This window comes from Phlebotomus papatasi, chromosome 3 (assembly GCF_024763615.1).
Source record: "Phlebotomus papatasi isolate M1 chromosome 3, Ppap_2.1, whole genome shotgun sequence".
NCBI lineage: Eukaryota > Metazoa > Arthropoda > Insecta > Diptera > Psychodidae > Phlebotomus > Phlebotomus papatasi.
Genome location: NC_077224.1, coordinates 28,547,965 through 28,564,863, shown reverse-complemented (window position 1 = coordinate 28,564,863; position 16,899 = coordinate 28,547,965). Strand labels below are relative to the sequence as shown.

General features: G+C 32.9%; 1 protein-coding gene across 2 annotated transcripts in view; it reads right to left on the bottom strand.

Annotated features, from left to right (window-relative positions):
- Positions 1-16,417, bottom strand: part of LOC129807450 (tRNA dimethylallyltransferase) — a 131,065-nt gene extending 114,648 nt beyond the window's left edge. For both annotated transcript variants that reach the window (XM_055856735.1, XM_055856736.1), the window contains exons 1-3: positions 16,193-16,417; positions 6,163-6,300; positions 967-1,283 (exon numbers count right to left, since the gene is read on the bottom strand). In XM_055856735.1, the coding sequence (XP_055712710.1) occupies positions 967-1,283; positions 6,163-6,300; positions 16,193-16,366 (629 nt within the window). In that variant the 5' untranslated portion in view covers positions 16,367-16,417. The remainder of the gene's footprint in view (positions 1-966; positions 1,284-6,162; positions 6,301-16,192) is intronic.
- Positions 16,418-16,899: the final 482 nt, after the last annotated feature.

The window sequence follows — 16,899 nt, the reverse complement described above, 5'->3', positions numbered from 1 at the left end:
AAACAAAAGACACTAAAGTAATACTAAAATAAATTAGACAACGATAAAACCAATAAAACTTTATCAATTTTAAGTTATAGTAATTTTATAGATTGAAATAATATATTAAATTATTTTATATTATTATTGTATTATCATTGTATTGTTATTAGTCTTAATTTAACCAAATAACGTATATTGTAATCCGCCACTTTCTCCTCAAACAATAAAGCCTAGGTATCCTGCCATTCACTTAAGGGAGGAGGAGTGTTGCGGAACGCGGATATACCCTAATTTAAATGTAGAATTAAAATATTTGTATTTACTGCAACGTCCCGATTCAGTCAGCGATATTTATCAATAATGTTAAGTCATAAATAGCACCGCAAGCGACTGAATCGGGGAGTTCGGCTAATATTGTGCCCAAATAAAGTCTAGTGTCTGTGAAGCATTGTGTTTTTTGAGCTTAAGAAGCTACATATTGTTAGGATAACATTAAGTTTAGTAATTAACAAAACACTGTTGGGAGCGATTAAAAGTGAGAAAACATAGTTGATAAGACCAAAGAGCATTACTAGGCTTAAAAGTGAGTGATTTTTCTCCAATGTTGCCCAATTAACTTCCCACAGGTAAGAAACATTAGGGCGTTAATTAATGTGTAGAGAAACTCTTGTATGAAATTTCATCACGTTATGTCTCTCTTTTCTTCCCAAAGTGGCGGGAATTTCAGTGAGATGGAACGATTTTTTTTTTGTAACGAAAAAAATACCATGGCCCGAGACAAAATTATAAAGTAATGAAAATAAAGGGAGATGACGGGAAAGACACGAAAAATAGCATTATTGCCGCCATATGAGCGTTCATTGAGCACGAAATCAAAAATGTTCCGCTTTGGTGTCAGAGGTGATTTGCCTCTGAATGGAGTGTAAATTGAGATTTGCAAATTAACCATTTGAGAATAATTGAGCATAATAGGAAGAGACTCACCTAATTATTTTCCTCTTATTGTTGGGATGCAATCTATTGGCTGTAATTGGGTCAATCTGCTGGAGACATTTGTGAAGATCACACGATTCCATCTCATTCATTTGTTGCGTTGTAAATCTTTTGATGGTGTCTATGTGGAACATATCATCAGATTCACTGTCACTGTTGTCCAATTTTCTCTTCACACCACACTCTTGGTTTGTTGATGCCGAACTGGATGTTGGAGCCATAAGAACATTCCACAGTAGACTTTCTATGTAATAATTCGTTCCACCAACAACAATTGGCATTTTATTGCGTCCCAATAAATCATTTATCTGCCACGAATTGAGGAAAATTTCATAATTATGCAATTTTAGAAAATTTCATAAGAATTTTGCTGTTAATGGAAAATGTCCTGTGGTGTGATTTAAAATTACACCAGAAGAAATGTTAATTCCTTAAATAAACTCCATGCTCTCACGTGTAACAACAAATCGCACAAATTTACATTGCGCGTTATATAATTCAATGTCAACATTATCAGAACATTTTATGATAAAATCTGAAAACACGTGCTATTTATTTTCATATCCTTACCCTACAGCTCTCCTTGCAAAGCATGCAAACCTATTTTTAACACTTTCTAATCCCAAGTCATTACAGCAAATATCCGATAGGGATATAATCAATGCAACCGGGAACATGTTTAAAAAAAAAGTGGATAAGAAAATAATCCCACCGTTTTTTCCTTCTCCAATAGAAATGTCATTGAAGAAGAACGTAGAACCACACACGAAAATACAATTCAAAAAAAAAATTAGTCGGTGTCGTTGTACAACCTTCAAAGAGTCAGAAGAAAAACGAAAGGTTATTGCTCCATATCGAAGATGTTTCTACCAAAAACTAATATACCCTCACCAACTGGCTATGCTCAGTTTTAATAATGGTGTAATTATGTATTTGGCAATGAGAACAATGTGGCTTGCCAACGAGATTAAATCACACCTTTGACAAATATTCTAAAGTAAAACGTAAAAAAAAGGAAAAATCACCAAGTTAATCATCAACCATCTCAATGAACTGCTCCATTGATGATATTCCCACGAAAAAGTCCCCAAATATACATTGTCCAGTGAAACACTTTTTTTTTCTTTAAATTCTCGCATCCGCGAAGATGAAACATTTAGTATTTTTGTTTATTTAGCTTAAAAGTCTCTTTTTATTGTTCTAAAGTAAACAGTATTTTACTTTTTTTCATACTAAATTAATAGCAAATCAATGATTCATAAGAATATACGTAGAACAACGTTTGTTTTCTAAACATGTTATTAGAACTTTAACTGCCAAATGTGTTTAACATTTCAATGTAAATGAATAAAAACTAGATCTATTCGCTCAATCTCCTATGCCCAACGCATAATAACTTTTGTTTATAAACATGTTTTCAAAATTTCCCATGAGAATAAGCGAGATGACTAGATCTAGATCTCACTCACTCTCATTTAAATGTCAAAAACATGTAAACAAAAGTTATTGTGCGTTGAGCAGTAGGCAGTTTCTGAAACATGTTTACAAAACAAAACCAGTGATAAGCCTAGATAAGCTTATGGTAGCTGAGATTCTTTACAGGTGACCTCGGATTGTGTGCAACTCGGAGTGCTTGCAACTCGGAATGCGTGAAAATTCGATTGTGAGTTGAATTTTGGGGTAAAAGAATTCAATTCAATTTATTGATAAATAAATAGGACAAGCTGTCCTCTGTACAAAGAAGTTTCCCTAAACAATTGGTTGTGCGGGATTTAAAGAGTGCGTGGTAGCCACAAATCTGAGGATAAGCTCCCTCTTCCGCTCACGAGGTAAGCTATTCCATAAAATAATTCCCTCTACAAAAAGGGAGTTGCGGAGAATGCGACACCCCGAACGCGGCACACGGAGACACGAAGCCCTACTGGACGATCCAGCATCCAGCTATCACAAACTCCGCGAGATACCGTGGCCCACCAGTGTACAATAATCGAGAGACAAAGTCAACAGCACGAGTCTGCAGATAAGGGACAAGAGAAAGGCCAAGGATTGAGTCAACCCAAGGAGAAGTATGATCGTATTTGCGCAACCCAAAAACGTAACGCACACAAGAATTAAATGCCCTGCTCAGGCGATCCTTCGTCTCAACACTGGCGCTGAGAAATAATTCAGCCTCATAGGTGAAGAAAGGAATAATTAGAGACCTAATGAGCCTAAACACAAGTAGATTTTGATTCTCCAATAGTGTCTTGGATAAAAGGTAAATGGGACTTTATTTGCACAAAAAGTCGTTGATGATTGAAGAATTCAAATTCAATTTCGAAATTTCATACTATATTTTCGAACAAGGTGGGAAAAATTTATCAAATATCACACTAAAAAGCTCGCATAAGAGTTACTCAGTGATTATGGAATGTGTAAGTAATGGGACAAGAACAGTAAGCGTCGTTGTTCTGTTTTATTACTCACAACAATATGAAGACCGTCACATTTTGACACTTGAGCACTTCGGAAAGTCTCTTTTTTGGATCTTCAAATAGATTTTCGAATTTTTCAAGATCTACTTCTGTACGGAAAGAATAAGTAGGAGCCTGGTACCTTGTGGTGTGAAAGCTTGGAAACGTCAAAGAGTGCGCAAGGTATAGAAAACCTTTCTAGAAATCTCAGCCGCATGGTCAGTCCAAGTAAGAGTTTCATTCAAGAAGAATCGTGTCGAATTAACTGTCCTTGTCGGTCGAAATGGATTAGATTGCCTCGACATGATTCTTTACCCCCAAAATACAACTCACAATCGAATTTTCAAGCATTGCGAGTTGCATGCATTCCGAGGTCACCTGTAAAGAATCACAGCTACCATAAGCTTATCTGGGCTTATCACTGGTCATTTTCTATTTTAAAAAGTTTGTCTGGGGAAGGGCAACCTAAGAAAAAAAAGTTCATTGAAATCGGTTAATAAACATAAGAGATAGAGTCCGGTCAATTTCGATATAGTAAGGGTCAGCGTACAGTGGGTTGGGGTAGGGACGGTTGCGACCTATCGTCAAAAAAGTCTTGATCTAAGATACAAAGTAATAAAATTTCATCGAAATCGTTTCATAAACACTGAAGATATGGTCCGGTCAGGTTATTTTCCCTTATAGCTCGGGTCAGGGTAGAGCTAGGGCAAAGTGCGACCCACCGTTGGAAAGCTCTTGACCTCAGCTACAACATACTAAAATTTCATCAAAATTGAAGATGGAACTTCCGAGATATTCGACATCGATTAATCGAAAATCGATTTTTCGATTAATCCGTTTGTCGATTTAATCGGATCAAAATTCGATGTTCAAATACTTATTGTAGCATTTAATGAGAACTTTCGAAATTACCAAAATTTTTCAAATTTTGACAATTGGAACCGGAGATATGGCCATTTGAAAGTTCAATTTTTGACCCCTTATAGCTCGGGTCAGGGGGGCCGGGGGACTTAAATTTGTTTTTAATCAAAAGCTCTTAGGTCTAGCTATAACTTACTAAAATTTGAGCCCGATCGCTGCCATAGGGGCTGAGCTATTAAAAAAACAAAATTTGGGGGTATTCCAAAATGGCGGAAGGGGGGGTGGGGGGATGGATCTTATATTACAATCGAATGTCGTCCATCTGATATTTAACCTTTGCCGAAAAGCGCTTGTCGATATCTCTTTCCATTCTCTCGCTAGAAGCGTTTGTACTACGTAGAATCCTACCTATTGTGTTGTCCTACCACAAAAGTATTTAACTTCCTTATGAAGGACAAGTTCATATACAAATCGTCTGGGTGCTCAGAATTCTTTCAGTTTCATTTTTTGAAAATGGTTAGTACACTTTTTAGTTTATAAAACTTTAGCCGCAGTGTTATTAACATTACTCTAGCTAAATATTGATTAGATTTTCTGAATAAACATCGCCTGGAAATTTTTCACCACGCCCCTTGAAAAAGTTCGTGGTTTAAAGTTACCTGAATAAAATTAGTCGGTGGTTATGTATAACTTCATGTGATAACTCCCAGAAGCATCTACCTTCCTACAAGGACCTAAATAACAAGACTGTTTCTGAATTTTAATACAACTAAATTAACGTTTAATATTAACAAAAAAATAAAAAAATTAATAAAATAAAAAATAAAAATTATTAAAAAAAATAAAAGATTCCCCAGAAAAGTTATGCAAGCCATTGTGAGAAGGCGTCGACCTGGAGGCAGACCTAGGACAAGGTGGCTGAATCAAATTCAGAATCTTGCCTTGGAACGCCTTGGGATCGAACCCGAATATCTTCTTGAAGTGGCGGAGGATCGACAAGCATGGGCTGCTAATTTGGATATCATGGGCCCGCGACCCCAATAAGCGGTTTGAATTAATTAACAAAATCAAACGAAATAAATTAATTTTCCAGCGATCTATTTAATACTTAAATAATACACATAAAATAATAAGGAAAATAAGACGCAATTTATGACGATATAATACCTAAACCATAATTTTATTTTGCGTAAAAAATCGTCAAAATACCAATAAAACTATTCCATGACCACTAGAATATACCCGATTAACATAGAAGCAGGTAAAGTCTTTAATAGAGCAAGAAAAAAAATTGTCAATCCAGTGATCGAAGAAAATCAATTCCGTCTCATCGAAATGTTTCGTATATCTACGTTTCAGTATGGAGAATATCTTAGTATTCTAAAATATGTTAATGTTTCAGATGGCAAAGACTTAGACTTATGTATATATATAGTTATAGATAAATAAGGTATGTAAAGTTAGTAAATAAAATATTTCCGCATTCTCTATTCTAAATATCGATGGAGTTGACGGTATATAAAAGGCGATGACGATTGTCAACTTTGGTATGTGTTAATGAACTGGTCAACTTACGTAGATGCTCTCCCCCAATAATCTCCTTATATATATATATTTATACATATATATTTGCCAATTTTTTTTTTACATTCCGGTGAGAGATACGACTAGAAAAAGCATGTTTAAATTGCGCGTTTCATTGTCCACATGAGAGTCACAGAGATCATTCATGGAAATGCCCATTAAATGCCAAGTCAAATACGCACAAAATTATTTGGAGATAAGATTTTTTCCCATGCTCCCAATGCGTATTCAAGTTTATTGATAGAGCTTATCATTCTGCGATAAGCAAAATTAATTGAAAAAAGGATACAATTGGATGTGCAGAATTTCGAAAGTCGACTACGGTATAGGGTATTCCAGGTTGGGCTACATCAAGCAGATGATGAGGTGCAACTTGTTGTTCAGCCGTCGTAGCTTTTGCAGTGGCAATATTCAGACCTTTGTACACCTGTGATATGGAACTTCCTCATATATCAATTTTTATATTCATACAATTAATAAAAATAACAACAAACATGCCAGAAAAGAGAAATATTCTTCAAGAAAAATACGCAACATTGCTGCTGGATATTTAATTATGTAGTTTTTGTATGGTTAATCCAACCCACTCGTGATATGTTTCCCTTTATATTAAAAAAAAAAAGTACAACAATGTTACCATGTGCTACACTTGCCAACAAACATTTTTTCTTCTATCCAGTAATAATAATAAAAAAAAAGAAGGTTGAGGAAAGATGTATAAAAATACTATGTACTTAGAACAAGATACTCTCAATTTCGACACGCTGTACGACTTTCAACAGGACGTAAATTGCTTCAATTATAATTATTTTATATTTATAAATTGTTGGATATAACGATGCACGCTATATACAATTTATTATTCTTAATCATTATCATTACAAATATTATGTACAAAAAAAAAGTTATTTTTATTTTTATTTGTATATTATGAAGAACTATTTTAATAAGCATTTCCAATGCGCACTCTGGCTGCACTGAACCCGAAATACATTGCCTTCCATTCCAAATATGATTTACAATTTACCAAATTAGTATTAATATGAAAACTTGAATTCCTAATTAAGTCACGAAATCTCCCTCCCGCGCACTACACAAGCTTATGTTCTATAAAGACTTGAGCAAGAGATAAATACACCGAATATACTACTAACTTAGGGAGAAAAAAAATCATCATTCAAAAATTTATATACAATGAACTCATTTTCTCATCGAGCCTAAAGACAACTTTTTTTTCTAACGTATGAAAAATATTTTAAAGTTGAACAAGAATTATTCTTCACACAGGTCAATCACACTGTTTTTCTACTTTTAAAATTTAAAAAAAAAGTGAAAACACACGAAGGAATTATTAAGTATAGTTGAGCCTATATAATTTAACTTGTATACAAGTTATTGAAGACACCTATAATAAAGTTTAGGAGACATTTATGATAATATAATTAAAGTTGTTGAATTTGCCGAGTGCTACTATACAAAATATATCAAACGCTATGGATAAAAATGATGATCTTTAATTGCCTCTTAGGGCCCCTTTTTTACATGTAAGTCACACGCCTTACTAAACCCAGAGGTGCCAGTGTTTCAAGCCTCGGGCATTGAATGTCATCATGTGATGAGTGCTGAACAAATTCCTGGGGAGCTCCTAAGGAAACTGGGTACGTTAGCATATATATATATATATATATATATTATATATATATATATATATAAGTAGCTCCCGATGAGGGTGCTCCATCCCACAAAATCCCACCCGGTGCAAGCAACCGAATGTCAAGAAAAAGACATTTTTCACTGTAATAAAACGTAATAAAATGCACCGCCTCTGCCCAAAAACCTGCAGGAGCACGGAAGAAGCATTTACTACGGCGAAGGCGTTCCTCGACGATCTACGATCAATAGATTCTTCCAAAATGAGGCACATTGCAATGATTACATTGTAATATCAAATAAAGTGCCTCGATACGATTCATACACTAAGAGAAATCCGAAAAAGTTAAAATAACATTCCGGAAATGTTAATTTTACCCTGCATAATTGATCCGAAATCGGTGTAAATATTATGCTTTTTAGGTGATTAGTGGTTAAAGTTACCCTTTTAAATTTTACCTTTAAAAAGATGTAAAATTAACATTAAAAAATGTTGATATATTTTTGCACTTTAAAAGTGTTAAAGTTACGAGGAAAAAATGTTACACACAGAAAAATTTTAACTCTAAATTTAAGAATATATAAGATCCTGGGAACTTAAATTGGGCGTGAATCCCCGAGGCGTTTAAGTTTAAAAGCTCTGAGCGAAATAAATGGGCTAGAATCTCTACCTCTTTCAAGTTAAGAGATCGGGAACTTAAGTTCTGCATTAGCTGGAAAATGAAAAATGTCTACAGACTTGCAAATTGCAACTAAAACTAAATAATCAAGGATTTAGAATTAGGGCATTGGCATTCATTGGATGGGATTTGAAATTAAATTCCTGGGTGTTTCTGTTTAAGAATTTTCCATTTTTCTGTGTGTAATCGCACCCCCGTTTTTCTCTCAAATAACCGGAAAAATCGCCTTCTTGATTTATCCCAGGTCAAAGTTCAACCACCCTGAAGGGTATAAATTTCAACGGATTTGGTAAAATTTGTATCTTTTTGAAAGGTCTTGTAATTCTGAACCCGACTGTATCGGCCACAATCGGTGATGGATCGGTAAAGTAACGCTAATAGATCAATTTTGAAAATACTGTTTTTCACGTTTTTTTCAGTCTTTGTACAAACGGTAAATTCCGGTCTTCGATGACTCCTTTTAAAATAATATTATCTCGAAACTAATTCTTTTCTTATTCCCTCTCTCCCTTCTTGTGTTCCCCATCACACTAAAATAATATATCAAAAGTATCTTTTTCTAATTTTCTCAAAATTGGCCCTGGAGATTTTGTTCACTTGATTCTGTTCATGACACAAAGTAAATACATTACTGTTGCTGATACAACCGACGACATGTTTTGGAGGTTGTCCTTCTGAACATTTCTCGCCTTTCTCGACCATACACATTCCACTAGGAAAAATCGCCATATTGATTTGTTCAAGGTTAAAGGGCCTAATTTTAACCGTGTTTCGTCAATTAATTAATTAAAATGTTAATGATTGTTTTTATTAATTTTAATCTAATCTTTTTTATCTAATCATTATTTTGATTATAATTATGTTAAGCCATATCCCGGTTTAAGCCGTGGGTCTGTTCAACACATAAGCCTAACACAGGTAGCATACAATATAACCTTTAAGGAAAAGCATCGCACACTCACGAGTTCGAATATTTTGTAAAATTTTGTTTTCCGTACTGCACCATTTATTTACCGATTCATTATCAATTTATAAATATTCAAAAAAATTAACTAAAATAGCTTAGGGGTAATAAAATTCAATCTACGTAAATGTTGAAGCTTTAGAAGGTTAGAAGACAGAACTCTAGAGAACACAATGAATGTTGAATTTTTTAATTCTTATTTAAAAAAAATTCAATAATAGGATATAATTAATTTTTACAAACTTATTTCCCAAATTTATGTATCATAGGTTGTATCTCCACAATATTTTGGATCTACTAAAGAGTAATCTAAAATAAAGTGTTCAACAGTTTTTATTTAGAGATTTCCATTTTAAACCAATATTTTTTTTTACTAAAAAGACCAAAAAAAAAATTAAAACCCGGGGTTAAATGTGTCAGAAGGACTCTGTTCAGTAATACCCTTTCGAAGAGACAAAGCCAAGCCACACCTATTCGAAAATCTACCGAAAGACTAAACTGCAAGTTCACGTACTCGCGCTAAATGTACTTCCATTTCGAATTTCGGTATATTCTTGTCACTTCAATCGTCAAAAATGTCATCAACAGTATGTAAACGTTTGCTGCGAAAAGTGTTTTTGTGTAGTTTTGTGAAAATTCAGGATAAAAAGACGTTTAATTTGCAATTTCATTAAAATAAATGTACTTTTTATGGACATGCTGGACTTTGTGTAATCCGTCGGTTTAAATATTCGAACTTCCAACAGGTTTTTAGGTATAAGTTCTCTCTGATATACCTTCGAATCGGTAAAGGAAAAACCTCAACCGGAGAGAGCTCTCAAATGGGGTAGGCTATTACTGAACGAGAGGATTGAGAATCGTGTATTAGACCCGTTGGTTTCCAGTTCGCCTACTGGACCTTTTCTAAACCCGGTATTCGATTTATCACTTATTATCTCATACTCCCCTATTATTATCTACAAACATTTAATAGTGCTAAGATATGAAATTGGTTCAATTTCATATTTAACAGCTATGATTCTTTACAATATAAGATTTTGTAATAGAAAGTAAATTATGCAAAAGTGATTATGAATTACGTATGGTACCTTATGGTATCCTTTAAAACCTTTACCTGGTTTTAATGTAAAATTTTTCCTCTAACACTGTACATAGTTTACATTTTAGATTAGACTAGCACTCTGTGAATAATCTCTAGTTAATCAGCTATTTAGCATTCTTTTCTTCATATCTTAAAAATCATAGCAATAAAAGTATGTTAATTTCGAGCATAATAGAATGAAATGTCATGGAAAAAAACTCATAAACAGTCAGTATTAAATAAAAGTTTTGTTTATATTCCCTTTAACTAACCATATAACCTATCTACAATGCGCATCTGAATAATTTCAAACAAATATGTAAATCCATTTTTACATAATTAAATGCACATAATTGTAAATAAATAAATAATTTTAAAAAAAATCTGTTAAAATGCTCTTAATTGACTCTCCCCCAATGAATTTTTGTGTAATATGTAGTTTCCTTTCCCCCTATGAGAAGTATTATTATAAGACCAACTTCTTTGATCATAATCGCGCAATGAAATTTTCAATACTAATTATACGTAAGGCTCTCACAAAGACCCCTCAGCTTCATCGACAGTTCTTTTTTTCCCTTAAATATTGAAGATATTTTTAAGCAAAAACACTTGTAAGAAAATACACCAGAAGGTATGGGAAAGAGGTAAAGAAAAAAAAAAGAATGAAAATTGAATCCAGGGATTGGATATTGCGGCAGGAATCGTGAACGGGAGAGCTAATTCAATTAGACCCATTGAAAGTCCGAGCAAAGTAAAAATTTTTACGTGCTTCAGAGTCCAACTCGTGACTAATACCTGCAATTCGTACAATTTACTTAATTGAATATGTAAACTGACTAAAATATGAATTGTATAGAGCTTCAATTCTTTACACATACCTCGTGCCCTCCCACCATTACGTTTTTGCTCTCATATTATTTACAACACAGAAATATTCAACATAAATTTATCATATGTTATGTATAGTCAATATTTGTAGTTAAATTTTCCATGAAATCTTCTTCAGTAAATGAACATTTTAATGGAGCTTAATTTTTTAATTCAAATAATAATACATCAGATTGACGATATTTAATTTGCAGGTAAATAAAACATTTCTGCATCAATCCGCTAGACATTTACTTCATTCATATTTTGCGCTCTTATTTCAAACAAACAAGCTTTTACGATAAGTTGATATGAGATGATTCACTAGAATAATAAAAATTCTGGTAAAACACTTTTTTGACTTTCTTCTAAATAGGTTGATTTCACCTACGTTAAAGCATGTTTGCAGATAATTTTTAAAATTATAACAAATATTCGATTTAGGGCGATAAGAGACTTTTTTTTCGTATAGAAAGAAATCATTGGGGATCTGCGTCAGGGAAAGCAAGCTAATGATGGTAATTGCATATGTGCAAGGTTAACAGACACCTTCGTCCGCATAACATCTTGGGGGAAGAGTTCAACATGTTACATCAGAAGTAAATAAACTTTTGTCAGAGGGTATTAATTCAGTTTAAAAAAGTCCAAAGATCATAATAATTGAGAATTTGAAACTCTAGTGTAATTTATTTCAATTTAAGTTCTATTTGGATTAAGAATATAAATTTAGGTCACGCCTCTTTAAAAAATCTATACATTTATGAGAATATTCTGAATGTATTAACAAAGATCAACTAAAAATATTTTAAATACAGTGCCCGCTTTCTAATCCGGATCGGCGTAATCCGGATGAATTTTCGACGGTTACATTTAAAATAATTTTGAGGTTATGTATGCATGTGTGTTTAGCAATGAAAATGAATTATCCTCTGATGTTTTTGTTTAATAAATGAAGTATAATAGCATAGAATTATCTTCTATGAATTCTAATGAAAAAAAAATCTTTTCAAGCTTTTTTAAAACTTTTATTCTAATTCTAGGAAAAAAACTCGTATTATATTTTCGAGACGTTGAACAAATTCAAAAAATCCATCCGGTTTACGAAGCGGACATATGTCATATTGTGTCACAATCATTCGGATTACAAAGCGAGCACTGTATATTGATAGCCTAATGGTATCTACACACTAGAGAAATTTATGTAAATATTGAAGCAAATTCCCTATGCTTGTGTAGGAAAACTCTTCAACATGGACATAAATGTCTCTAGTGTGTAGTCGCGTAAAGGCCATAAGAGATCATAATATTGATGGAATTTTGAAATCTGCAATTTCGAGTTTTTTGACGTCACGCTGTTTGTCCGTCTGTGCGTCCGGCCGTTACCATGTCTAGAAGCCAAATGGTTAAAGATAGAGACTTGGGATCTTCGGGGAAACCCCTATAAGGGGACTCTGTGAATTTTAATATACTCCTCATTTTCCCCAAATTTTCATCAAAACTACAAAGTAAAAAAAATTAACACTATTATAGTGTTAAATAGTGTTTAACTTTAAAATTTTATCACATTTTTAAGTTTAAAATTAAATCACACCACTATTATAGTGTTAAATTTGGTAAATGTGTTTAATTTAAAATTGTTTAATTTAAAGTTGTTGAATTTCAAGATGTTGAATTTGGAATTGTTAAATTAAAAAATTGTTGAATTCTGTTTATTTTTGAATTTTCTTTTCATTTCGAAGACTTCGATTTTTTTGCCTTTAGACATTTTTATTGGTTTTTCCTGTACTCGGGATTCCCCCCTAATGCGAAATGATTACACCTGATGCTCGAATCTTCACGATATAAATATTTTATGTTCTATATAACTTTTGACCAATGAAAAGCATCTCGACTGAAGTATAAGTCTTAATTGGAAATTCAACAATTTTTACACAACTTTTGTTTAAAAATTCAACAAATTTGGTTGAAATACACAAGGCTTCACAAATACACAAAAAATACCATAAAGTTGTGTATTTTTTCACACTATAATAATGTGAAAAACTTTAATAATACTATATTAGTGGTAATTTTTAGAATTTGTCAAACAGCTTTAAATCACGAAACATTGTTGAAAAATTTTTATGATTATAACAGTGAGAAATTTTACACAGATCGCAATTAAATTATTAATTTATCCGATTTCACACTATTATAGTGTTAAAATTTCACATATTTTCAAATTAAACAACATTGTTGAAAATTTTTCAACTATAATAGTGGTAATTTTCAATCACGTGACAATAAATTACCAAAATGTTGTGCATTTTTTAAACATTTTTAAATTAAACAACAAAAATGGACGATTTTGCACTATTATAGTAGTAAAATTTTACACATTTTTTTTTACTGTGTATGTTTTGTTTTACATCGCTCGAAAAGGCATCGAGCGATTTTTTTTTCATTTTTGGAAATCTTTTAGAGATAGATTACCTATGCGGACATTTTGTCCATGTAAGAAAATAGCAATGAATCATTCTTAATTGCGTTTTTCAAGGTCAACAGTCAAAAAGTCACTAGAGAGAGTATTTCTTAAAAGAATGCTATAATATTGGGGTCGTTGGAAAGGTCTTCCTAACAAGCGAATTACTCATTTTAATCAAAAATTTATTTTATTACATTTTGGGCAATCTCTTGTGGGATTTATATATCGGTTGTGAACTAGTAAATGGTACAGTAGACTCTCTCTCAATTGGGCATTTGGGGCAAAATATCATCCGGTTTATCGATAGATTTGGGCGTCAAAGCCTTTGTAAATTCCACAAAAAGCGCTCAATTACAAAAAATCACGATAAAATACACTGAGAGAAATCCGAAAAAGTTAAAATAACATTCCGAAAATGTTAATTTTACCCTGCAGTATTGATCCAAAATCGGTGTACACTGGTAAAAATAAAAGGGTCAAATTGACCCTTTTCCAAAGGATGGATCATATTTGACTCTTTGAAAGGGTCACCAGGTACCCTTCGAAAGGGTCACGGTTTTGACATCTATTTAATTCCGGAATAAACGAATAAAAAAACAATGAAAAAGTGATCTTTGGTGTTTGCTCAGATGAGAGAAATATGATATCAGTAATAAGTTTACAATAAAACATGATTATTCGTGATAAATGTGCATACTAAATTTCAAGAGATACAAAAGTGAACCTTTCAAAGGGTCAAATACGATCCATCCTTTTGAAAAGGGTCAATTTGACCCTTTTATTTTTACCAGTGTAAATATTACCCTTTTTAGGTGTATTGGGGGTTAAAGTTACCCTTTTTTACGTTAATTTTACCCTTAAAATGGTGTAAAATTAACATTAAAAAATGTTGATATATTTTTACGCCTAAAAAGTGTTAAATTTAAGAGGAAAAAAAGTTAATCGCACCCTCTTTTTTTTCTCAGTGTAGGAAGAACTACAGCGAATTTGAGCAAATTAGCTTCATAATTAAACGTGAAAATTGTAAACAAAATGTTTCGCCCGATAGAAAAAGAGACGATTGAGCGAGAGTCTACTGTAAATGGTTTGAAAATTCTTTTGAGATGCAAAATCAAGTTACGAGTCCAAGCATTTTGAAAAGCATGGGGCACTTTGCCACCCCTTTGCAAGAGAAAATCCTTTTCCTCAAAATAAAATCGATGGACTTATAGATCATCCGAAGACATTGTATAATTTACACTAAATCCTTGTTTATAAAAATTCTTTTTTAAATTGTTTTACTGAAGTTCATCTTCAGATCATTTTTCAAATTCAGGATGTTCTTAAATATGTGTAAAATAGATCATGATGGAGAACCTCAAAATGAAGGGGTTGAAATATTATAACTTCAATAGCAACATAGTTTTACTGGAATGAATAGCCCAATGGAAAAGATCCACCAGAAGGCGATCAGAGAATGACTTCCATCAACATAACATTAGTTTTGCTATTCATAACCCTGTCGCTTGGGTTCTCCCTCCTCCAATGAGACTCCCGTCTTTTGCCAAAGTTCTACCGCTCTAGCCGCACGTGAGATTACTGACTGGTGGCAATGATGATTTAATTCCTCATCATCAAATGCACCTGTTCATCGTCATTTTGGATTCATTTTATTATACGAGTATGTTTTCTCATGTTTTTTTCATCGTCATTTTTAGAGTACTTTTGCCTCATCGTCTCTTTATTTTTCTTCGGATCTCGTGCTCAGAGAAATACTTCAGAATCGCACAGACAAATTGTATTAACACCATCGTGAAAATTGATTGTGAAATTAGGCTCTTTCTTATTCAGGGAAATGCCCTGTAAGCTTGATCGAAATTTGGAATAGAGAAGAGATTTTTTAATACAAAATATCTATATAAAGAATTTCTTGCGCTTTCTGAAGAAAATTACTAAAAAATAATCTACTGCACCTGTCGTGCCTATCTACTTTAACCTTGTGATTCAAATGAAAGGGTTTCTTGAGACATTTACCCCGAAAAAGGGGGAGAATCAATTGAAAGTGTTACGCAATTTTCTCATTGAAAAGAGGGAAGGAGAAACATGTGCCATTGGAGAACAAAAATATTAATTATTTTTAATAAGACGATGAAAAAAAGCCCAATAATAAAACACGAAAGGGCTTTTTGCAAAAGGGGAGACCTGACTAGAAGCATGAGTTCATTTATTTTTTGAGGGAGACATACTGAAAAGAAGAAAATAGACTTCAGTGACTTTTAATTGATGTTTCCTTCACACTTTACCATAAATTGCTTTATTACTTCAGAAATGTAGAATAATGACTAATAAAAATTATTTTAATGTAAATTCTTTGACTATCTGGTAATGGTCAAAGACTACACATAATCAAGTGTCTGTGTTTCCGGATACATAAAAATTCAAAATAAATCTAATTAATACTCTTTTTTTATTATTGCTACACTCTTCGTGCTAAGTCCCAATTAACCTCACCTACAAGGGGATTTCTTCTAGAAAGAAAGTATAAATAGTGCCTCAAAGAATTTGGTTTATCTTTCCAGCAACCTTCTTGCTATTGAATCTCCGGGAAGAAAATGTGAGGTTATACATACTCACCTGCATTGAATCGGCACTTATGATTTCTCCCCCGTACTTTTTCGCCAATTCTAGAGAAAGTTTCGTCTTCCCAGTTCCTGTGGAACCAAGTATCACAACTAATGGCACTTTCTTTAGCATTTTATTCACCAAAATCCACGAAACATTGCAGAAAAACACACGAAAAACCCGCATCAATTGCGAATAAATTTTGACAACACCGCCATGAGCCGCATGAAAAGCAAAACAAACTGGCTCTGAAGCTGACAGCTTTCAAATAGCGCGCGGGATTTTATCGCGCCTAATACCATAACGATCTTTATCCTCTTTTGCATAAAGAATTTTGATGAAAAATTGAATAAATTGACCTAATTTATTTCTACTAGATAAATTGATTGAAAAGAAGCATTATTGGAAAAATGAGTATAAACAATTTTAGAAATTCTCAATGTTTAAAGATGATTACCTGCAGACAGAAATAAATTCAATAAATCGCCAATAAATCCGGCTTGGAACACCCGGTAGAATATTGTCTTCTTGTTATAATTAATCACTTTAAAGACACTTCTTTACAATTAAGTTACAATTTAATCTCAATTTGAATTTGTCTTTTTCACTTGCTCCTTACTTACTACTTTTTATAATAATTTTTATTTTCTGAAGTTACTGTTTTGCAACACTCAAAAAGGTACTCCTAAAGAAATTATCTCTCTTTTGTTGCACGATGA